Source organism: Phyllostomus discolor, chromosome 8 (assembly GCF_004126475.2).
Source record: "Phyllostomus discolor isolate MPI-MPIP mPhyDis1 chromosome 8, mPhyDis1.pri.v3, whole genome shotgun sequence".
Lineage (NCBI taxonomy): Eukaryota > Metazoa > Chordata > Mammalia > Chiroptera > Phyllostomidae > Phyllostomus > Phyllostomus discolor.
The window spans coordinates 43,289,841-43,313,737 of NC_040910.2; the positions used below are offsets into that span (position 1 = coordinate 43,289,841).

General features: G+C 48.0%; 1 protein-coding gene across 6 annotated transcripts in view; it reads left to right on the forward strand.

Moving 5' to 3' along the window:
* The window catches only part of SMARCA4 (SWI/SNF related, matrix associated, actin dependent regulator of chromatin, subfamily a, member 4), an 84,569-nt gene that overhangs the window by 8,752 nt on the left and 51,920 nt on the right, over positions 1-23,897 (forward strand). For all 6 annotated transcript variants that reach the window (XM_036034354.1, XM_028520637.2, XM_028520639.2 and 3 more), the window contains exons 2-13: positions 8,068-8,317; positions 8,718-8,850; positions 9,591-9,995; positions 10,540-10,638; positions 11,560-11,818; positions 14,179-14,305; positions 14,876-15,049; positions 16,227-16,400; positions 17,847-18,014; positions 18,101-18,151; positions 22,514-22,644; positions 22,820-22,877. In XM_036034354.1, the coding sequence (XP_035890247.1) occupies positions 8,096-8,317; positions 8,718-8,850; positions 9,591-9,995; positions 10,540-10,638; positions 11,560-11,818; positions 14,179-14,305; positions 14,876-15,049; positions 16,227-16,400; positions 17,847-18,014; positions 18,101-18,151; positions 22,514-22,644; positions 22,820-22,877 (2,001 nt within the window). In that variant the 5' untranslated portion in view covers positions 8,068-8,095. The remainder of the gene's footprint in view (positions 1-8,067; positions 8,318-8,717; positions 8,851-9,590; positions 9,996-10,539; positions 10,639-11,559; positions 11,819-14,178; positions 14,306-14,875; positions 15,050-16,226; positions 16,401-17,846; positions 18,015-18,100; positions 18,152-22,513; positions 22,645-22,819; positions 22,878-23,897) is intronic.

A 23,897-nucleotide genomic window follows, 5' to 3' on the forward strand; every position in this document is an offset into this window, starting at 1 on the left:
CAGCATGTATTGTGAGGGGCCCTGATTGTTTGGCAGTTGTGGTCTTCTCAGAGAAATTGAGGTGGCATAACCAAGTCACTTCCAGACCCTTTGGCTAGGGAAAATCTGGGAGCCCATTTTCATCCTGTGGCTTTTGAACATCTTAGCTTTCAGCTTTTTGATCCTTGCTCCAAGTAGTTTTACTCTCTATCACATTCCTTCTGGCTGCTTACTTGGACTCCCAGGATCTGGGCCCTGCTGTGGAGCCCCAAACGCACCCAAGCCATGGGCCCCGCATATCTCCATTAGGCTCCCAGATACACATTGCAGTGGTTTTGACATTTTGACTTTTGTGTCCCTTTGTCTTTTGTTTTTTCTCATCTGCTTAGTGGCACTGTCTGGTTTGAGATGGGTTTCAGTGTGTGTGAACTTGCTCTCACTTTCCCAATCCAGACACCACGTGACTCATCAGAGAGGCAGCACCCTGCAAGCCATCTGAAACCCCCAAGACCTTAGCATGACCTTAGGGACCCAGGGAATTTGCTGGAATAGCCAATTGTTTAGTTTCCTATCTATAGGGCAGGGGTGTTTGGTAGTGAGGGGAGAGGGCAAGGAACACCTTCTCACCTGGCAGATCCTGTCTGACCCCCCTGGACAGGCTTTTCCCTGGAGTACAGTGGTACCCCTTTCCAGCTCTCAGCAGGAACAGGCCCACCGCTGCCCCTTAGGAAGGGTTGGCTAGCTAAAAGGAACTTCGTAAGGGCAAAGCACATTGCTTTTGTGGCAGTGAGAACCAAGAGTGTAAGGGAGAGTTTGCAGCAGCCCAAATCCTGCCCCTTGATTGCCAGGCCAGACCTTGTTTGCACAGGGCTGTGCAGGTCTTCAGGCAGCCACTGCTCCTCCAGTTCAGCAAAGCTGCCTTATGCAGCCTCTGCTTTGGGGGCGGGGTGCTTTCGTCCTGAGCACTGAAGGATGGGAGTATTAATCAATGTTTGTACTGCAGGGAGGCTAAATTTAGGAAGCAAATTCTCCAGAGTAGTTTGGTATTTTTTAAAATTATATATTACTGATTATACTATTACAGTTGTCCTGATTTTCCCCCCTTTGTTTCCCCCACCCAGTACCCCCCCACTCCCTCAGGCAATTCTCCCACCATTGTTCACCTTCATGGGTCATTCAGATAAGTTCTTTGACGACTCCATTTCTTGTACTGTACTTTACATCCCCATGGCTACTCTGTAACTACTACCTATTTGTTGTGTGTGTGTGTGTGTGTGTGTTTGTTTTGTTTTGTTTTAGAGAGGGAAGGGAGGGAGGGAGAGAGAGAGAGAGAGAGAGGGAGAGAGAGAGGGAGAGAATCATCAATGTGCAGTTGCTGGGGGCCATGGCCTGCAACCCAGGCATGTGCCCTGACTGGGAATCGAACCTGCGACACTTTGGTTCACAGCCCACGCTCAATCCACTGAGCTACGCCAGCCAGGGCAACTACTACCTATTTGTACTTAATCCTCTCACCTCTTCACCCATTCCCCCATACCCCCTTCCCATCTGGCAACCATCAGAAACTCTCCGTACCCATGATTCTGTCTCTGTTCTTCTTGTTTGCTTAGTTTGTTCTTCAGATTTAATTGTTGATAGATTTGTATTTGTTGCCATTTTATTATTCATAGTTTTGATCTTCTTTTTCTTAAATAAGTCCCTTTAACGTTTCATGTGATAATGGTTTGGTGATGATGAACTCCTTTAGTTTTCTCTTGTCTGGGAAGCTCTTTGTCTGCCCTTCAATTCTAAATGATAGCTTTGCTGGGTAGAGTGATCTTGGCTGTAGGTTCCTGCTTTTCATGATATTCAGTATTTCTTGCCAGTCCTTTTTAGCTTGCAAAGTTTCTTTTGAGAAATCAGCTGACAGTCTTATGGGAATTTCCCTGTAGGTAACTGACTTCTCTTGCTGCATTTGAGATTCTCTTTTAATCTACCTTTGGCATTTTAATTATGATGTGTCTTGGAGTGGGCCTCTTTGCATCCATCTTGTTTGGGACTCCCAGTGCTTCCTGGTTTTGCATGTCTATTTCCTTTACCAAATTAGGAAAGTTTTCTTTCATTATGTTTTCAAATAGATTTCTAATTTCTTGCTCTTTCTCTTCTTCTTCAAGTAGTTAGTTATTATGTGGATAGAAGTGTGCCTTTTGTGTGGGCTGAGTACACCGTCTTATAGTTGATCCTTTGTTGCTGTTGGCAGATCAGTGGGAGGAATTTACCCAGGCCTGTCAGGTGCAAGGCACTGGCTGTGACCACTGACCACCAACCTCCACCCTCCATGGAGGATCAGCTGTGCAGGGGCAGGGTCGTGGTTCTCCGATGTGGTCTGTAGCTGTCCACTGGCAGCGCTGGCCCTGGGGCTTCCAGGGTGGTGCAGGGCAAGGTCAGCCCCAACCTGTGTTTTGCTCGGGGCTGCCTTCCCTGAGCTGTAAAGCAATCTGAGATGGCTACTACTTGTGCTGGGCTTCAAGATTCCCAGGCGAAGTCAAGCTGTGAAACTAGGCTGGCTGCTGCTAGTGTGAGGCCTGGGGCTCACTGAGACCAGCTGTTGCTTGTTTGAGAGGAATTAGGGAGTTGTGAAGCATGAGCCAAGACCAGGCATTCATATGGAAAAGCAGCTTGGGTGGGGCCCTTAAGTTGGGTGGGGTGGAGTCTCTGGGGATGTCCAAGGCAGATCAAACAGTGTTCGCCAGGTTGATGGAGTCTCAGATACAGCACCCGGCTACCAGCTCTGTGGGGGAAGGGCTCAGCAAAGGGACATTGGCATCTGCTCTCCCCAATGCCAGACACTTCAGTCTCTGCCTGTATAGATAGCATTTGGTGCCCTTCAAGCTGCCAGCACAGTGCTGGAGCTCAGCGGGAGTGAGTCTGAGTAGGTGAGTCTGTGTGTGAGTTCTTTAAGAGGAACTGGTCGGGGCTCTAGCATTGTCTTCCCCTGACTCAATCCCCACTGGTTTTTGCAACCAGAAGTTTTGGGGACTTATCTTTATGGCACTGGAACCCTGGGCTGGGGAGCCTGGTGTGCACCTGGGACTCCTCATTCCCATGATACCCCTCCTGAATTTTCATCGACCACATGTAGGTTGAGGAACCAGTGTGTTCCGTGCCTGCACCCCTCCTACCAGTTGGGATGGATGTGGTTTTTTTAACTCCATAGTTGTCAGACTTCCATTCAACTTGATTTCTGATGGTTCTGAGTGATGGTTGTTCTGTATTTTAGTTGTAATTTTGATGTGGTTGTGCGAGGAGGTGAACCATGTCTGCCTATGTCGCCATCTTGACCAGAAGTCCTCCAGCATAGTTATTTATTTTGTGGCTAAATTACCCATCTCTGTATGGGAAAGGAGGGTGGAGGAACTTAATCTGTGTGACATTTCTAGGATAGTAGTGACAAGCAGTAAGCACCTGCTCAGTAAATGTTAGGACCCTTGATTTCACCAGCAGTGTGATAGCATTTCCTGCCTATATGTGCCTTGCATGTGATGCTGGCTGACCCCTGAGGGACTGGTCTCAGCACCAGCCTACAGAAGAAGAACCAGGCTCAGAGAAGTTAAGTCACTTATCCAGCGTCATGCAGTTGGTAGGTGATAGAGTCCATGCTCAGAGTCTGAGTTGCCCAGTGACCTTGGCCTTGTGACTGCATCTCCTCCACTGACCTACTGTGTGCCCCCGAGCCTCAGGGATCGCTCCTGTCAGTGGGACCAGTGAAAGCCTTTTGTGAGTAAAACCAGGTCCTTACCACAACACAGGCCCACAGTTCTGCCTCCCTCTCTGGCTGGATCTTCCTTCCTGTGATTTCTTTGTGACAGATACATCCTCAGCTGTTGTAAATCACTAGAGGCAGGGATAAGTCACAGTCCCCTTGGATATTAAAATATCCCTTCCCTTTCTCTACCCCATGTCCTTGAGGTAGTAGAGGAAAACCTGTTTTCTCGGTTCACATCTCTGCCATTTCAATCTTAGCTGTGAGATCAGAATAATCCCAGCCCAGAATCCTGCCAAAGTGCGTCCTCAGCCTTTGTTCTGTACCGCATTTGGTACTGCCTAGCATGAAACTCATTTGAAGGAAAAAGAAAAAGACTGACAGCACTAAGTATCAATGTAGATGTAGAGGAACTGGAAGGCTCACCTGCTGCTCAGGGGAGGCTGGTGTATAGAATTGTGGTCCCAATTTAGAAAACTGGCAATATCTACCAAAGCTAAATGTATGTCTGCCTTATGATCATCAGTTCCACTCCTGGAAACCCAAGAAAAATGAGCATGCGTGTCCCCCAGGTATCTTTGTTCATCGTGGCTTTATTCATGCTAGCCCAAACCTGGTAGCACCATGTCCTGTACAGGACGAATAAAGATGAATGAGTGACTGCTATAACCCAGCAACATGGATGGCCCTCCCAGATGAGCAAAAGGACACTAGTGTGTGATTTGCTTTTCAGATGCAGTTCGGTAACAAGTGAAACTAATCTGCGGTGAGAGTCAGGACAGTGGTTCCTCTTGGGAGGGTGGTTTCCACTGGGAAAGGAGCTGAGGGCACCTGGAATGTTGGAAATGCTGTCTGATCTAGGATTCATCCAGATGTGCACCTACAATCGGGGTACTCTAGGTATGCTACAACTCATTACAGGTAAATGAAATAAAAGGCCCTTGCTCAGTACTGTGCTATGGACCAGAGAGTTGCTCCCCATTCTGTTTTCCTGGTCTCTCCACCACGACGGAGCCTGTCCACGGGTGGCACCAGCATCCCGATTGGGCTCCTCAGTGTTTGACAGAGCCTTACCTGCTGTGCCGCCTGGAATGGTTTCGTATTGTGTCTGCACTTTTTTGGGTCCCCATTATTGCGACTCCCCACGTGTCCGAGCTTTCACTCCTCAAGCAAGTTTGCTGATGGTAGCTCCGTGCACTCATCTGCTTCATTGCAGCCTGACTCATCAGAGGTGGCAGCTTCTGAAGCAAATACCATTTTTTTTTATTTTTAAAGATTTATTTATTTACTTACTTTTAGAGAGGGGGAAGGGAGGGAGAAAGAGAGGGAAAGAAACATCAATGTTTGGTTGCCTCTTGTGTGTGTGCCCCCACATGGGGACCTGGCCTGCAGCCCAAGCATGTGCCCTGACTGAGAACTAAACCGGTGATCTTTTGATTCACAGGCCAGCACTCAATCCACTGAGCCACACTGGGCACAAATACCATTTTAAGAAGTGTGTTGTGAAACCCTGTGCTTCTCAAAAGTGAATGTTACCATATTTTGGCATGAAAGTCTCTTTTATTTTTTGATGCCTTCCAGTATCTTTGGTGGGTGCTGTATGTTGTCATTGAAGTTGTTGTTGCTCTGGGGAGGCAGTTAATTCCTAGAGGTACCATGTCCTCTGATGGAAAGAAGAGGGAAGAAGGTCTGATGCTAAGTGTAAACCACCTTTAGAAGGGCCACCATTGCAAAGGCATTTACCAGTGTTTGCTTGTCAGTATGTCTGCCTTCACATAGGGAGGCGATGTTCCCTAGGTGGCTCGGGTTCTATTTTGCTGTCAGTTTCAGTTAGCTTGGCTGAGAATAGAGTCCTCCTAGTGAGAAAGAAACCCTGAGCTGACGGATGCTACAGGATTCCTTAAGGATTTGCAGGACCACCGTTTTTCTTCCCACTTCACTGTAGTGTTCTGTCAGCCTGAGAGGGCCTGTGGACATGAAGGGGCCAAAGAAGAACCCTGGGCAGCCGTCATCCTTTGCCCAGTCACGTCCACATCAGTGTTGCCTGGCTTCCCACCTGTGAAGTGTGACTGCAGGTGCGTCCTCCCCGTAGACAAACACCTGGCCAGAGGTTTCAGACTCCAGAATCAGCATTTTAACAAACTAAATACAGAATACAGACTGCCGTCAGGTAGCAGAGACTGGGGCGGCAGCTCAGGATCAAATGGGATCCTGCTTCTGCGGCAGAAAGTGTAAACATGCACACAGAGCTGAATCAGGTCAGAGTTTGCTTCCAAATAAACCTGTCTTGAATGTATATATGTATTTTTAAAAGTTGGGTTTGTTTTTCCCCAGAGCTTCTTGGGTTTGGATTTGTGGGGAAGGGATTGTGAGCAGACACCTGTTCTGTGGCACTCTCGTGCAGTTGATTTAAAGCCCAGCATCGAGACTCTTGAGCTTTGGAGGAAACCCGGGGCGCCCAGAGGACGGAGGAGCATTTTATCGCATGTTGGGGTCTGTTCACGGTCAGGCTGGTGTGCTGGTCACGGGTTCCTGCCCTGCCAAGGTTCCGGATCCTCTCTGTTCTAATTATTTGATCATGAAACTGGAATAAAGAAGTTTGGGCTTTTGATCTCTTATCAAGGAAGATACCTCCACTTTTCAAATTAAACCTTTTTTTAATCAAGAGAATTAAAAATTCCTAACAGAATTTATCCCTTAGAACCAGAAGTGCCCAGTAATGTCTAGGGACAATAAGACTCATTGTAAAACAAAACAAAACAAAACAAAAATCCACAGAAACAAAAACTGGATTTGTGACATGCCAGCTATGGATAGGGATTTTTTCAGTAATTCTGGATGCACAGAAATGAGAGAATGGGGTGGTACCACTAGAGTTCACGAGGTTTTGAACACTATTTATTATGTGATAAAAATGGTCATAGGTAATGATTATATGAAGAAAAGCTTGCCTCCAGTGTGCTGAGTGATTCTGGTGAGAGAGAGTGTGTGTGTCTGTACGTAGAACAGCCTAGACGAAGGGAGGTGCTGACGTGTGGCAGGGTCCCAGAGACAGCACCAGGGCAGCTCTCCATCCTAAGAAGGTCCACCTGCATGTCTCAGGTTATCATCACCACTCAGGGGGACTCAGAGGGAGTCCCCCCAGCCCTGTCTCCTCACACACCTCTCCCTGCACTGGGTTGGGAAGGGTAAGGAGAACAGAGTTGTTTCTTTCTCTGTAGGACCAGCAAGTACTTACTCTGTGTCTGGTAGGATGATGGGCGATTTTAAGCTTCTGTATTCCTTTGTGTTTTCCAGATTTCACCACTGAGACTTTATTACTCCGTCATGATGAAAGAGGTTATTAAAGAAAGTGTTATTTAAGGCCATATAACCACATAACAGATAAAGGGTTACCTGAAAATTTAACTCTTATTGTAGAAAACATTTATAAAATGTATCAGCTCATGGCCCTATCTGAGCAAGCATAATTTATCAGTATCACTGAATTTTTTTTAAAAGACTTTTTAAAAATATTTTTTTAGAGAGAGGGGAAGGGAGGGAGAGAGGTACAGAAAACGTCAGTGTGTGGTTGCCTCTAGCGTGCCCCCTGCTGGGGATCTGGCTTGCAATCCAGGCTTGTGCCCTGACTGGGAATCGAACTGGCTACCCTTTGGTACACAGGCCTGCACTCAATCCACTGAGCTACATCAGCCAGAGCTGAAAAAAAAATTTTTAAAGCATATTTATGGCCTTGCTGTAGGCTCTGGGTCATAGTTCTGGGTGTCATTTTTTAGTTGACAGCAATATTCATTAAACTAGACGCTTGATTATTGCTCTCAAAGTATTTGAGATGGCAGAGTGCCATTATTCATGTAATTTTTTTAAATGAACCTACTTTTTAAACTTAAATTCACTTATTTTAAAGGATACTTGGTTTCGCCTTAAAAGGAAAACCAGTATTACTTGCCATGAATATTTCTTTTTGTTGAATTTATGAGGGTCCAGTCTAATGCTGTTGCCAGCAGAGGCTTTGAGCCTTCGGCATGCTCTCCTTTTTGTTATGTGGGAAGGCGAGCAGGCATTAGAGTGCTGTGAAGTGCAGATCAGCACCGCCCTTTGTTGTAATCAGAAAGATGGCAAGAGGAGCAAAGCCTCCCACCTCCTGAGTCCCACCCCTTCCTCAGGGGATTTTTATGATTTTGTGTATGACCTCCTCCCAGAGAAATGGAGGGGAAAGGTCTGGATAACAGGGGCTTGCATGTCAAAGGCACCATCTCCCTGTCAGATGTGTGCTTCTGATGTGACTCTGATCCACCCAGCTGATGGCCATGACCCCCAGACTGACTTTCACTTCCTTCTGGCAGGAGACCGCTGTCCGAAGCTCCTGTGAAGATGTCTACTCCAGACCCACCCCTGGGTGGAACTCCTCGGCCAGGCCCTTCCCCAGGCCCAGGCCCCTCCCCGGGAGCCATGCTGGGCCCTAGCCCTGGTCCCTCCCCTGGCTCTGCCCACAGCATGATGGGGCCTAGTCCAGGCCCTCCTTCAGCAGGACACTCTATCCCAAGCCAGGGGCCTGGAGGGTACCCTCAGGACAACATGCACCAGATGCACAAGGTAGGGAGTCCCAGGCCCACGGCCCTGACTAGCTGGGTTCACTTGATCAGAGGAGGGAGGGTGGTAAGCCATTCATCCTGGCCCCTGTTGTGAGCTGGCAGTCACTGTTCCACTTTCAACCCCCTGCTCTTGCCTGGCGCCCTGGTCTGGTTGTCTCCTTGCCTTTCAAACACCGGTCTCCTAGGTGGTCACGCTCTACTTGTCGGCATTATTTTATGTATCTGCTTGACACCTAAATAGCTGTCAGAACCTGTCTTGGACCTAGGCCACTTGGTCATTGTCACAGTTCAGCAAATGGCATGGTGTTTTCAGTGACATTGAACTCTCGGGCAGTGCTTTGCCGTGCCACCTCCTCCTGTTCCCCCTTGCTGATCCTTCCTTGTCATTACCGCTATTGTAGCCAATGGAGTCCATGCATGAGAAGGGCATGTCTGATGACCCTCGCTACAACCAGATGAAGGGCATGGGGATGCGGACAGGGGGCCACGCAGGGATGGGACCTCCGCCGAGCCCCATGGACCAGCACTCTCAAGGTAGTGTTCTGTTTCCTTCTAGGAGTCCTGAGGTCATTTTCCTGTTTGGGTCCCCACAGGTAGACAGGGAGCACACAGGACAATGGGAAACACTGCCTTGCAGGGCTGTTGAGCTCGAGCTTGGCTGATGCCCTGTTCTTGCTGTCTGTCTCTGAGCAACCCCTGGGGCAGCGAGTGCTGGTGGGAATGAACTGTGTTCAGTGCCGGATGTGAGATGGTGGCTCTGGTGCCACCTGAGAGTGTATTAGAAATGCATACTTTTAGGTCCTACTCCAAACCAGTGGGGTTCAGAATTTTGGGAGTGGGGCCCAGTCTGTGCTTTAGCAAGTACTCCAAATGGCTTTTTCAGATGTTTAAGAAGTAATGGAGCAGTTAACTTTTTGTCATTGGGGCAGGAAGCTCAGGGGCTCCCCAGGTAGCAAAAGTGGGGGGAGTGGGCCTGGCCAGAGCCAGGACCAGAGGCAGGAGGCCAGGACCAGAGAACACCTAGGCCTGTGTAACCTCTTGGTGTAAACTATCAGCAACTTGCTGAAAGGTGGGCCAAACGAAACCAATCATACTGGCTGCTGGCGTGCGCCCTCTGAGTGCCTCATGTTTGAATCACAGGAATGAAAAAATTTGGCCATCCCGAGTCTCAGGGTGGGTGCCAGTATGAGCCTGTGGGGAAGGTTACTGTCTTTGCCTTAAAAATCACTGGACGTGTACTGCCAAGTGACCACTCAAATCCGCATTCCCTGCAGGTTACCCCTCACCACTGGGAGGCTCTGAGCATGCTTCTAGTCCGGTTCCAGCCAGTGGCCCGTCCTCGGGCCCACAGATGTCTTCTGGGCCAGGAGGGGCCCCACTGGATGGTGCTGACCCTCAGGCTTTGGGACAGCAGAACCGGGGCCCGACACCGTTTAACCAGAACCAACTGCACCAGCTCAGAGCTCAGATCATGGCCTATAAGATGCTGGCCAGGGGGCAGCCCCTGCCTGACCACCTGCAGATGGCGGTGCAGGGCAAGCGGCCGATGCCTGGGATGCAGCAGCAGGTGCCAACACTACCTCCACCCTCTGTGTCTGCAACAGGACCAGGACCTGGCCCTGGCCCTGGCCCTGGGCCTGGCCCAGGACCAGCACCTCCAAATTACAGCAGGCCCCATGGTAAGGCCCACCATCGCCAGCCCTTAGGGGAGGGAGGGGTCTCTCAGTGCACTGACCAAGTGAGGGCAGCAGTGTCAGACAGACCTGCTAGCCACAGGCTTCCCCTTGGGGCTGACACAGCGCCTGGTACTCAGGGCACTTAGGTGGGCAGGCGAAGCTCCTGTCAGGATAAATGTTCTTTCTCCAGCCCTGGCTGTATGGCTCAGTGGATTGGCCTGTGAACCAAAGGGTCACCTGTTCGATTCCCAGTCAGGGCACATGCCTGGGTTGCAGGCCAGGTCCCTGGTGGGGGGCGCGTGAGAAGCAACCACATATTAATGTTTCTCTCCTTCTCTTCCTCCCTCCCTCCCTTCCCCTCTCTCTAAAAATAAGTACAAATCTTTTTTAAAAATATTCTTTCTCCGGCTCCCTATCTCCCCCTTGATGCCCACACAGAGGGGCCTGTTGTTGGGCGTGTTCCCTGGAGACAGGGCTACCCACTGGGGTGGGCGCGGGATGAATGCAGGACACATTTTATCCTATTATTGTTTCTCTCTGTGTGTAGGTATGGGAGGGCCCAATATGCCCCCCCCAGGACCCTCAGGTGTGCCCCCTGGGATGCCAGGCCAACCCCCTGGAGGGCCTCCCAAGCCCTGGCCTGAAGGTAAGTTCCTCTGTTGTGGTGCCATGTCTGTAGCCTGACTCCTGTCACAAGCTTACGCCGTGCAGAGAGGGGGGTGTGCCCGACCAGAGAGGGCCAGAGTTAAGTCCTTGCTTCTTTCTACTGTCTTCATTGTGGATTATCTGGCCCTGGTTATTTTCTGAAGGCTTGGGTTGGTTCCACTCCATGATTCCTGCCCATCCTTGTCCTGTGGGTCACAGAGATCCTGGGGTCCCTTTAAACTGATAACAAGAAGAGAAGGCTGTGAATGAACAAGTCTACCGTGACTCCAGTGTGATGCCACAGGGAGGCACAGCTGCAGACACAACCTTTTGGGATGCGGTGTGTCTAAGCTTGGAGTTCACAGCTGACCCCCATTCTCCCCTGGAATGCCTCCTCAACACTGCGGGAGGCCAGCAGGATGACAGGGCAGCCCGGGGTTCTGTCCCCTCGCTGTGTGCAGCCTCTCTTCCTTCCTTTACATGTAGAGGTCAGCAGGTATTTGAGGGTCCTTCTGTTGGGTAGAAGCAATAGACAAAATGGACTAGTTTCCTGTCCCATTAGAGCCCGAGGCATGGATGTACTAATCGCTTAAATCAGATTTTGTCTGAGCCTTGGTAGGTGGAAATCAGGAAACTGCTGCCCAGAAAGACCAAACTGTGGGTCAGCATTTGGGTCAGTACAGGGCTTCAGGGAAGGGCATACAGGCTGAGATCAGGAAGAGGCTTGAACTGTGAGGCAGGAGAGAGGAGACCCCTGAGTGAGAAGCTGCTTGCCATGCCAGTGGCAGTGAGATGTGGGGAGATGGGGGAGGTGTGGCCTGCACGATTTGTACCCAGAGCAGTGAGCACCAAGCAAGCTTTTTATTTCCACTTGGAATTGACCTGGAGCTAAATGCTGTGCCCCTGCTATTTGATTCCCCAGGACCCATGGCGAATGCTGCTGCCCCCACGAGCACACCTCAGAAGCTGATCCCCCCTCAGCCCACTGGCCGTCCCTCACCTGCGCCCCCCGCTGTCCCACCCGCTGCCTCTCCCGTGATGCCACCCCAGACGCAGTCCCCGGGTCAACCAGCCCAGCCTGCACCAATGGTACCGCTGCATCAGAAGCAGAGCCGCATCACCCCCATCCAGAAACCTCGGGGCCTGGATCCTGTGGAGATTCTGCAGGAACGGGAATACAGGTGAGGGTGCTGCTGTGCTTCAGGCCACCCCAGCTGAGTTAGCCCTGATGCATGCTGGTGTGGTTCGCAGTTCCAAAGGCCAGCGGGGTACGCCGCTGGAAATCACCCTCCGCCTCTGTCTCCAAGCTTCCGGTGCCCCGGTTGCTGTGTATCCTCCCAGAAAAATGCTGTGCATATGCAAGTAGGCAGGTACAGGCAGCCATATATTGTTTCCAAATGGTTCATGATGTATTCCCTGTTCCTTCTATAGAAACACACTGCAGAAGCCCTGGCTGGCGTAGCTCAGTGGATTGAGTGCGGGCTGGGAACCAAAGTGTCCCAGGTTTGATTCCCAGCCAGGGTACATTCCTGGGTTGCAGGCGATAACCCCCAGCAACTGCACATTGATGTTTCTTTCTCTATCTCTATCTCTATCTCTATCTCTATCTCTATCTCTATCTCCGTCCCCTCCCTCCCTAAAAATAAATAAAATCTTTAAAAAAAAAAAAAGAAAAGAAACACACTGCAGAGATCTTCCACTGTCTGTCCAAAGGAGCTTTTCATTTTTCTAGTTGCACATAATTTGCCTGCTAAAGATACTGTTACTTATTTAGCCAGTCCCCTGGCTGTGTGGACTTGAGGTTATTTCTAATCTGGCATTAAGACAGTGCTATAGTAAATACACTTGTGTGTTTGTTTCTCATTTCACACATATGCACATATATCAGAATAAATCCCTGAAAGTGGCCTTGCTTGTGTAAAGGGAATGCACACAGGAGAATCTTACAGATTCTTCAAAACTGCCCTCCACAGAGATTATTCAGATGTATGTTGGAATGAAAGTATCTGTTTCTCCTCGCCAACACTGTGTATTCAACTTCTGGTTCATCAACCCCTCCCACTACAAACAGACAAACAGAAAACCCTGCGAGCTCTGCAGTGGATCCTGCTCACATGTCATTAGTTGCTGGCTGCTTTGCCAAGGCCTCCTGGATGCCAGGTGCAATGGGCGATGCCTGGCACACAGTCTGTGTGATGGGGGCACCTGAGATTCACTCTCTGAGCACCTTGCACTTCCTGTTTCCCCACTGCATTTAGAACTTGCTCAGGGCAGACCTCCCTTGGTGAGTGTAAGCTCCATGAAAGGAGACTATGGCCCATTCACTGTACGTCCCCAGGTGCATCAGTAAACCTTTGCCTGATGACAATCTCTAGAGTGCATCCCAGCTATGACATGCCTTGGAGCTCCAGCCTGTATGGCCAGCTTGAAGATGACCTGTCCAGATATCTTCACGTTCCCCTGCCTTTCCCTCCTGTCTCTGTTCCCATATATCCACTGTCCAGCCGCTCATGGGGCCACCGACACTGCAGCCCCTTCACTCTTGCTTGCCCTCCCTCACCCCCCTTTGTATAGGTGGTGTATGACCCCTTAACACATCATCTCATCTCAGCCCCCACCTGCCCCCCACAACTGCCTCGTAGTCTGCACCTCTTCTCCGGGGCCTCCCTGTTTTCACGCTTAGCTCTGCATTCTGTTTCCCACACAGCAGTTGGAAGTCTCTTCTTAAAGTTTACTTATATCAGCTCTATTCCGCAGGTTGAAACCTGCCATTGACTTCCATTTATATATTCAGTAAACTTCTTTCTTTTCACTCTATGCCCTGTGCTCTGTCCTCACCTACCCACCCTCTCTCCTTGTTCCAATTTCTGTTTATTTAAAAGGTTAGGCTTATTTCTGCCTTGGGGCCTTTTCTTAGGCAGTACATGACTTGTGCTCGCTTAGGCCTCATTGTTGAGGTCATCTCATCATAGAGGCCCTGGCCACCTCCTCACCTCCAGCCCTCTCCTCAGAGTACCTGCCAATCTCTGGAATTACCATAGATGTTTAATTTTCTAACTCCTTTATGACCTATCTTCCTGATAAGGCTGTGGGCACAAAGAAGGTGCTCAATGAATAGTGTGAAAGACTGAGTAAGGGGATTATCCCCTCTGAACTTCAGACCTAGCCTGCAGGGATGCTCTGAGGCATCTCCCCAGTTTGTTAGTGAGGGCCCTGCTGCTCCCAGGCCAAGTAGGTTCCCAGGGCTGGCAGGGAGAGCCTGGCCTACCTGACTCCAGAGGCTGGCTCACGCTGCCACAGTGCCATAAGTCAGCTGTGCCCTGTCCGGTTTCCTGTTTGCTGTGGCTCTGACTTCTCTGTGGCTGCCGTCCTCTGTGTTTTGTGGCTGGCATCTGTTTTTGAGCCATCTCCTGCCTCATGACCTGCATCTTCCTCCCACAAAGGATGGATTCTCCTGAGGCTCCAGCTTTAAAGAAGGGGCATAGGAGGGCCCCTTTGTAGTCTTCTCATTGCCTGCCCTTTTTCTGTTTTTGCACCCCAGGCTGCAGGCTCGCATTGCTCACCGAATTCAGGAACTTGAAAACCTACCCGGGTCGCTGGCCGGGGATTTGCGAACCAAAGCAACCATTGAGCTCAAGGCCCTCAGGCTGCTGAACTTCCAGAGGCAGGTGGGTGCGGGGTGCAGGCCTGGAGCTTTAGGAAAAGGGCCTTTTGTGCCAAATTCAAACAACTGATGTTGGGCGATTATTAAATGTTCCTTGACCATTGAAAGCAGCAGTGCCCATCCACACTCATTAGCGCTCTCTGTTCCCTCCTTCCTCTCCAGGACCTGTGCAGTGGTGGCAATTGGGTATTTATTCTTGGTATGAATAAGTGTGGGTAGTCTTAGGCGGCAGTTACCAGCTTAAAGCAGGAAACTTAAATAGGTCAATATCTGAGGGTGCTGTACTTTTGAATTAGCTGTAAGACATATTTTGTGTGCGGTTGAGTGAAAGCAGAGCTGGAGACCCCCAGATAATAAGAGGACTTTCTGGGGTGTCCAGAAGCATCTGCCTGCTGACCTGTGGTCGCCCCACCCTCGTGCAATCAGACATCACGCACACTTATTTGTGCTTATGGCATTTAGCAAGGACCCTTCAGGAGGTAGCAGCCCTCTGCCTAGCTTGTATGGTGTAATTTTTCATTCTGTGTGGACATGACCTAGATTGTGCCCATGTTTCTCCTCTTTCTTCCTGAAGCTGCGGCAGGAAGTGGTGGTGTGTATGAGGAGGGACACGGCCCTCGAGACGGCCCTCAATGCCAAGGCCTACAAGCGCAGCAAGCGGCAGTCCCTACGTGAGGCCCGCATCACCGAGAAGCTGGAGAAGCAGCAGAAGATCGAGCAGGAGCGCAAGCGTCGGCAGAAGCACCAGGTGCGTCCCTGGCAGCTGCACTGCTTGCTCTGCTGGCCCACCTATGTACCTGGGTCCTTACAGTTGACACATTGTTGAGTCTTGTTCTGTGTCTAAACACACTGTTTCTTTTTTCTGTTCGTAACAACGGTATTCTAGGCACTAAGAGTACATTACTGGACAGAATTGAGCGGTAGGGGAAGATGGACCACAATCCAAAGGGCACGCAACGTGTTGGGAGGTGATAGGGTATAAAGAAACACAAAGCAGCCTTGGAGAGCGATGGGGAGCTCTTTACTCAGGATGGTTGGGGAAGTGTTTTCTGAGGAGGTGAGATCTGAGCCGAGCCCCGTGGATATGAGGGCAAAGAGCTTTCCAGATGGACAGGAGGTGCAGATGTCCTGGGGCTGATAGGTGCTGTGTGTTCTGTAAAAAGCAAGGATCCGTGTGGAGCAAGGGGGAGGGCGGGAGGAGGCGAGGACAGGGAGGGGGTGGTCAGAGCAGGCAGGGCCTTATGGGCTGAGGGGACAAATTAGACCACTTCTCTGGGTGACAGGGGAGCCATGGAGTCTCCTGAGCAGGGGAGGGACTGACCCACGTTAGGGTTCACAGGGTCAGTCAAGGAGACCAGGGTTTCTGTTCACGTAGGATTTGGGATGATTCTCTTTTTGTTCACTCATATTTTCTAAAGCTTTCCTCTAGTCAGTATCTATTACTGGTATAGTTTAAAACAGCAGAAAAAGTCAGTACTTGGTATAGACCACTGTTAACATTTTGGTATAAATGCCATTCCAGCCTTTTTCTGTGTACATTCAGTAATCAAACCCTGGGATAGGCATTCTTGTTCTTGAGTTTTTGGCCAATCTCTGCTATTTCCTTTAAAAAAAAAATCCTAGCAGTTGAATAACTTGGTGGGAGGGTGGAAGTGTTTTGAAGTGGTTAACGTTCACGCCAGCTTATCTTGGCAAGGCTGACTGCCTGTCTGCTGTGTACAAAGGCGGGCCTTTCTGACTGCAGCCCTAGCACTGAGCTCCATCCTCACACAGAGAACACAGGAACTTGTAGGCAGACTGTTACAGTATCGTTTGATTATGTTGTCTTGGTTTTAAACAAGCTACCTTTAAAGTTTTCTCTCTCCCTGGGAAGTGTTGCGGCGACTCCTGTCAAGTAGCCAGTCTTGTCTCGTGTATCCCTGTAGGAATACCTCAACAGCATTCTTCAGCATGCCAAGGATTTCAAAGAGTATCACCGATCCGTCACAGGCAAAATTCAGAAACTCACAAAGGCAGTGGCCACGTACCATGCCAACACAGAACGGGAACAGAAGAAGGAAAATGAAAGAATCGAGAAGGAGAGGATGCGGAGGCTCATGGTAAAATTCTGCATTTGGGACCGCATGTCCCTTTGTGTGCACTGGTGTTGCACGGACGGGGGGAATCCATCATGCCACATCACACTGAGGCATTCAACTGCTCAGAGTTAGAGGTGGAACAAAGAGAAACAAAGGGCTTGGGTTTGAGGGTCTGAAAGAACTGGCCCCATACTGGGCCTGGTCACACCAACCATTGGACTTGACTGCATGACCTTTTCCAGGCAGCTGGCTGCTCTTAGGTCCTCTAGAAAGTGAAGGTGGCAGCCTCTCCTGGCTGTGAACCACCAGTGGTATGATCCGGAGTCCTCACCCCCATCCTTTGTTTCTGCCCACTGATTTCTAGATGATTCTCTATTTGGGCAGATGTTGACAGGCATTGTTGTGTGTACAGGGGCGGCAGTATTAAAGAGAAGGACACAGCCCCTGCTGTCATGGGCTTCCTGCCAGCCCTAGGGAGAGAGATGTCCAAGCCAGACAGACAGTGTTGGGTGATTGAAAGTACAGTAAAGAGAATGAAGTAGGACAAGGATGAGACTGAGTGAGTGGTACCAGAAGTGTGGGAATGACCCACGAATGTGGAAATTTGGAGGAAGTGCCTCCTAGGGATAGAGGAACCAACATCAAAGGCCTGAGGTGGGAAAAAGCCAATTGCAAGGCACAGTCAGTAGTTCCTGGAACAGAATGGTGTGGAGGAGGCATGCAGTCAGAGTCCCAAGGGCAGGGGACATGGGGCCTTGCAGGCCACTGGGAGGGCTTTGGTTTTACCTCTGAACATGAGGGGGAATCACGGAGATTATAAGCTGGGGTGATGTGATCTGACTTATTCTTTTCTTTTAAAGATTTTATTTATTTATTTTTTAGAGAGGGTAAGGAGAGAGAGAGAGGGAGAGAAACATCAATGTGTGGTTGCCTCTCACATGCCCCCCTCTGGGGACCCAACCTGCAACCCAGGCATGTGCCCCAGACTGGGAATCGAACCAGCAACCCCCTGATTCACAGGCTGACACTCAACCACTGAGCCACACTAGCCAGGGCTGGTTTATTCTTAGAAAGCCAGGAGGGCCTTGTGTCAGAAGGTCTGTGGGAGAGATATTACATGGACCAGGTAGAAGAGAGGATTTGGATTTGGGACATGTTTCTGAACAGAGGGGACAGAACTTGATAGTGGACTTGAAACAGCTCTGGAGAGGACTGTGTCTGTCCAGCAGGTTTCTGCAGGGCCTACCTCTGGGTGAGAGTTGGGGAAATACTGAAGGCAGAAGTGATGTTGTGTGAAAGGCCTGTATACAGCACAGTGCTGGGTGTGACTAAGAGCTGCCTAAATGCGAGTCTGGTTACTAGTCAACAGTAACTCCCAGTGGACTTCTTCACTTTGGTTTGCCTGTCCTGGGTGCTGACGGATGAGCATGCCTCACAAGCAAACACCATAACCACACGCCTTTGCAGGCAGAAGATGAGGAAGGGTACCGCAAGCTCATTGACCAGAAGAAGGACAAGCGCTTGGCCTACCTCTTACAGCAGACAGATGAGTATGTGGCCAACCTCACGGAGCTGGTGCGGCAGCACAAAGCTGCCCAGGTTGCCAAGGAGAAAAAGAAGAAGAAGAAAAAGAAGGTATGCTGGGGACTGGAGTGGTTCTCTTGGTGTGTGCTGCCTCAGCCTCCCCATCATGGAGTGACTGTATTGCTCTTTACTTCCAGAAGGCAGAAAACGCAGAAGGACAGACACCTGCAATAGGACCTGATGGCGAGGTGAGGAACCAGGGATTTCTTTTTGAGGAAATGTCAATGTAGCTCTAGAGCTGAGATCTATTTCCTTCATTTTTTTTTCCTTAAGCTGTAAAACTGTATATCATGATGGTAAGAAACCGTACATGTCCCCTGCCACCATCCCATCCACTTCTCAATCCCACTACCCAGAGAAAACATCGTTAAAGATTAGGTGTTTTCTTACGAACCTTTTCCTATGCACATGCCATATTATTTATTTTTCAGTTTTTACTTTAATGTAATTTTAGACTCATGAGTGGTCTGAGAACAGTGAATATATGTGTACTCATCACCCAGATTCCCTGTGTTTTCATATATCATCATTTTCCCCTAAATCATTTGAGCATCAGGTACAGACATGGTGGCCCTCTTCCTCCATGTGTTTCCGTGTGTATTTCTTAAAAACACGGTCACTCTTTTCTGTAACTGTATAATGATCAAAAACCAGAAATGAACATGGATGCAATACCATGCTCTAATCCACAGCCCTTATGAAGATCTCTCCAGTTGTCTCCCCAGTGTCCTTCACAGCAGTAGAAAACTCTGGTTCACATGTTGCATTCAGTGGTAGTCTTTGTCTTTGATCTTAAATAGCTCCTCACTTTTTTTTGCTTTTTATGACCTTGGAATTTCCAAGGGAGCATAGGCCAGGTGTTTCCTACAGTGGCCTTCAGTTTGGGTTTGACTGGTATTGCCCTGTCATTAGATTCAGGTTACGTGTTTCAGTAGGAAGACCCTAAAGTGATGCTCATCCTTCTTGGTGCATCACATCAGGAGTGTTTGGCACAGATTTGTTCCATCATGGGTGCTATTGACCTTGATCCTTGATCTCTTGGTGTTGGCCAAGCCATCCCTGCTGTGAAGTTACTGTTTCTCCTTTTGTGATTAAGTGCCACGTGAGAAAGAGGTCCTTGAGACTGTGTACACATAATTGTAATTTCAAATACTTCCATCCAGTGGATTCAGCATCCATTATTTCTGCCTGTATCAGTTTTTGGTTCAGTGGTTATGAAATGGTAATTTTTTTTCCACGTCATTCCTTCTCTCTTTAAAAAGTTTTTCCTTTCTGCAGGAAGGAAAGGCTTTTTCTTCTTTCCCATTTGGCCCATGAAACACAGTGCCCTCTCATGGATTCTTACTTAGTGTAAGGGATTATTTAGTTTAATTCATTATCAGTGTTTATTTTTATGCTCAGATTGTTTCATTTTGGGCCAGTAGGAGTCCCTTCAAATTTCTGCATCCTTTTGATGTGTCCCCAACTATTCTTGGGGGCCTCCTGACTTGTTTGTGCACCATAGTGGTCAGGCTCATCTTCTGTTTGCCTGAGCCCTGGAGTTGGTCATTTCTCCCATGAGCCTTAGTTCCTTTTCTCAAAGAGGAATATCTTAAAATTAAAATCTAGGAGTGCTCATTGCTCCTTGGTGTCATTGCTTCTAGGCCCTTTCACCAAACAGATGTGGAAATAGGTGTACGTGTGTGTATACACATACCTTGCTCTTCATATGTATATATAGTAAACACTGTGCGATCACACTGATACCACCAGTTGTAATCCAGTACCATAGGGTTATTTCTATCCTCGCTTTCCGTATGGAAACAGCAAAAACCTGGCTCCCACTAGCCATGATACATTTCCCTATTTGCTCAATCCTAGAAGAACAGGATGTACATTCAGAACTGCTAATGCATCCCCCTCTGTAAAAGGAACCTCCTAGGTAGAAGTCAGTGTGTGTTTGGAGTTCTTCATCCCAAGTCTGTTCTCCAAATATTATGTACAGAAGTTACTTGAATAAGTTCACCCTTTGTGCCAGTCATTGTGACTTCTCCCACCCTGCTGGTTTTACTTCTTTACTCATTGTTGATTTAGTTAGGTTGTGAAACACTGGCTTGTTCCGAAAGTCAGAACTGTACAAAGTGGCCCACTCAGAGAGGGCTTGCGCTCCCCACACACCCATCTTTCCACAACATTCCTTCCCACCTCCTGAAAGCACCCATTCTGATATAATACACTCATTTGGGAGAAACATGTGTAACAGTGAGATGTGTAAATAAGAAGCATTGTCTTTACTGCCTCCCCTGACCCCTCCTTGTCCCACTTCCCAGAGGGAAATCCTGCGTAACCATTGGAGTGTTTGCTCCTGGCCTTTTCTGTACCTGAGCTACTGACTGGATGGTTTTCTTTTTCTCACCTTGCATTGTATCTCAGACTGTCTTCCCATGTTAGCTCATGGACACTTACCCTGTTCTTTCTAATGTTGCTGAAATGTAATACTTCTTACAGAAAAAATGTTAGTGACAACATGCAAAGTATAAGCCCAGGCATGCACACTGATTCCTGGTTGATGTCTTCTCTATACTTCCTGAAATCTTTGTGCTTATATCCTCTTTGTTTTATTTTGGGACTATTTGGGTCAATCTAGACATTAGGCTTTTCCCACTTAGCCAAAAATCTCACACCACTTTCCATATCAAGTCATTAGTTCTCTTTTCATTTTATTGCGTTGACATGGTAGAATCTATTTTGTCATTCAGATTGATAGTTCTTTAATTTGCTTCCCATTTGAAGCTATTATGTTACAAAGAGCCTGCACTGAGAAACTCTTTTCACCTCCTCCCCAGTTGATAGTGATTTCCCTTGTTTCCTTTTTTCCTATTGCAGTGTTGCTGCAATGAGCCTCCTTGTGTATTACCTTTGATGCTCCCTTAGCTTGGGCTGTCTTAATAAAACACCACAACACCATAGCCTGTGTAGCTTAAATAACAAACATTTATGTTCTCACAGTTCTGGAGGCTCGAAGTCCAAGATTGGGTACAGCAAGGTTGGTTCCTTGGAAGGGTTCTCTTCCTGGCCTGCTTTGTAACAGAAGCATCACTTAGTGGTGGCTGTGAATTGTCCTTATTCCCAGCCAGTGGTTCTCAATCTTGGCTGTACATCTGAATCACCAGGGGAGTTTTTATAACACTCTAGAGCAATTGAGTCAGAATTACTTGGGTGGGTAGGTGCAGGCATCAGCACTGTTAAATGTTCCCAAGGAGCACTCGGGGTAAAAGTCACCAATTGGAGGTTTGTGCATCAGGGGTTGGTTCACCACTCCCCCCCTACCTTACGAAGGTGGACCACTTTGAGGGTGAGGTTGTAATGTGCATGGACGCTAATCTCTCTCTACTGTATGGATGGTGTTGTGGCGAGTGCAGTACTTTGAAAAAAGGAGAGGAAGATACAAATACTTGGAAGGTGCTGTTAATGAAATTTAGTTGAGTAAATTTGAAGATCTAATTGGTTTTATTTAATAATTCATGAGTTGGGTAGCAGCTCATCTAGCAAACAGAGGGGTTATGCAAGATGGTAGGTTTTCATAGAAACAAGGATGAATCAGAAAAGCCAGCAAGAGAAAGATGAAAACTTACTGGAAAAAAATAAGAGTTTAGGTGATGGTAGCTTCTCATTGGTTGAACTGGGTTTTAATTGTCTAGATTTGTTACTTGGCAAGAGGAATACCGTTTCCCTGCTGGATAGTCAAGTGGATGCGCTTTGTGTTGGGCTGTGCAAGGCAGCTTTCCTTCTGGTGGGATTTGTAATGGACTTCCTGGTTGGGGTCATTGGCTTCAAGTGGTAGAGCACAAGAGCTCCCTCTACAGGCCTTCCCACCTCCAAGTTTAGTTCAATTTAATTGGATCCAATTTAGTTGATCCAGTTTTTTGTTTATTAATTTTCACAATGCAAAGGTTTACACTAAGAAATTCATCCTTATTTTGAATTCTTTCTCCAGGAAATTTGAAGGGGGAACTGTTTACCTAAAGTTGACATCTCAAAATGAGAAATCAAAGAATTTCATATTTGTTGCTAAGAAATACAGTATAAATGGAAAAAATCAAGGCCAAAAGAATGTGAATAGTACAGTCATTTGTGTAAAAATGAGGAGAAACCAGTTCTTGTTTCTGATGCATGGAATTGATCTGGAAGGAAGCCTGAGAAACTGGTACCAGTGGGCATCTGTGACAAAAGAAACTGTCAGGCTCCGGGACGGGGATCAGGGAGAATCCACACTCTGTATTCTTTGGAATTTTGAACTGTGTTGAATAGTTCAACATGTAGTTACCCATTTGAAAATGAAAACAAGTATGTCTGTTACCTCCAAGAAACTGTTGTCGTCAATGGGTTCTGTGTTTTCTTGAATCATTAATATACAGGTAACCCATTTTCACAGCCACTGGCCATGGTTGTGTGCCATTTTGGGGGCATGGAGTTGGGGGTGCACTTCCCCAGTTGGCCGTGGTTAGTGAACGAACATCTGAGGTATGGACACCACAGAAGCGAAAGTCACACATGTGGCTCTTTTTTAGCCTCTGGATGAGACCAGCCAAATGAGTGACCTGCCTGTGAAAGTGATCCACGTGGAGAGCGGGAAGATCCTCACAGGCACGGACGCCCCCAAAGCGGGGCAGCTGGAGGCCTGGCTCGAGATGAACCCGGGGTGAGTCAGGCCTTGAGTTCCAGGTGCAGCCAGGATCCTGAGTCAGCCTTGTTCCGTGGGGAGTGGGCTGGCAGCTGGGGGTGATTTTGCTTTCATTTGGAAATAGCCAGTTTGGTGGGGTGACTCATGCTGGTCTGGGGGAGATTTATATTAAAAAACTAGTGTTTTTTTCTAGGTATGAAGTAGCTCCAAGATCTGATAGTGAAGAAAGTGGCTCAGAAGAAGAGGAGGAGGTAAGAGTCCATTTCCTTCTGTCAAGGCCCTTGGAGCTCTGTAGCGGTGACCTCTACGCCTTGTGCCTCAGTCACCTCTGCATGCTGTGACCCTCTCCCACTCTGCCTGGGTGTCATGTGGAACGAGATGGGCAGAGGGCAGCAGAGGCCCCAGTTCTGATGGGAAGTTGGTGCTTTGGAGACGCACTATCCAATAGAGTAGCCTCTAACCGCACATGACTATTTTAATTTTTAATTTATCAGATTAAGTAGAATCAAACACTTGGGAAGGATAACTCAGAGGGAGCCAGGGGTGGAGTTTCTGAAGGCAGCATTCATGTCACACAGGGAGCATCCTGCAGGGTGTTCTTCACTGCCACTTCAGCTGGGTCAGTGTCTGAAAAGGCTTTCGAGTGCCTTAAAAAGCTTTGCCACCTCCACTCCTTTTTTAAAAAGGAAATTTTAATGGGCATTTTTTTAAAATGCTATTAAGATTGAACATTTTTATGAGTGTTAACTGATCATTTAGGTTTTTTCTGTGAAGGGTTTGCTTCATTTGTTTAATTTAATTAGTTAAGTGTTTTTAAACTGAATTTTTAAGCACTCTTTTATATTTATCCCAGTCTGAAATCAGCTTACTGTTCACCTAAATATATCTTTTCCTTTGTCCTGTTTTTACTCCCTTCACTTTCTTCTACTTAGGTCTTCTGGAATGTATTTGGTGTAGGGTATGGGGTGGAGCTCTGACCACCCCCTACCCCAACCCCAGTAGTATTGAGTAAATTGGCATTCCGTAAAAGCTGTCCCTTCTTACTGACTGGTGATATTTTTTAAAAACGGTATGTTTGGTTTTCATATCCATTGGAGTCTTTTTAGGGCTACCTGTTCAGTTTCTTTTAACACTCTAATGGTTCTTCAACCAGTGTAATATTTTGTTGTAATTTTTTAACAGCTTTATGGAGGTATAATTTACATACCATAAAAATGCATCCATAGTGAGCATACAATTCAGTGATTTTTAGTGAATTTTCAGAACTGTGC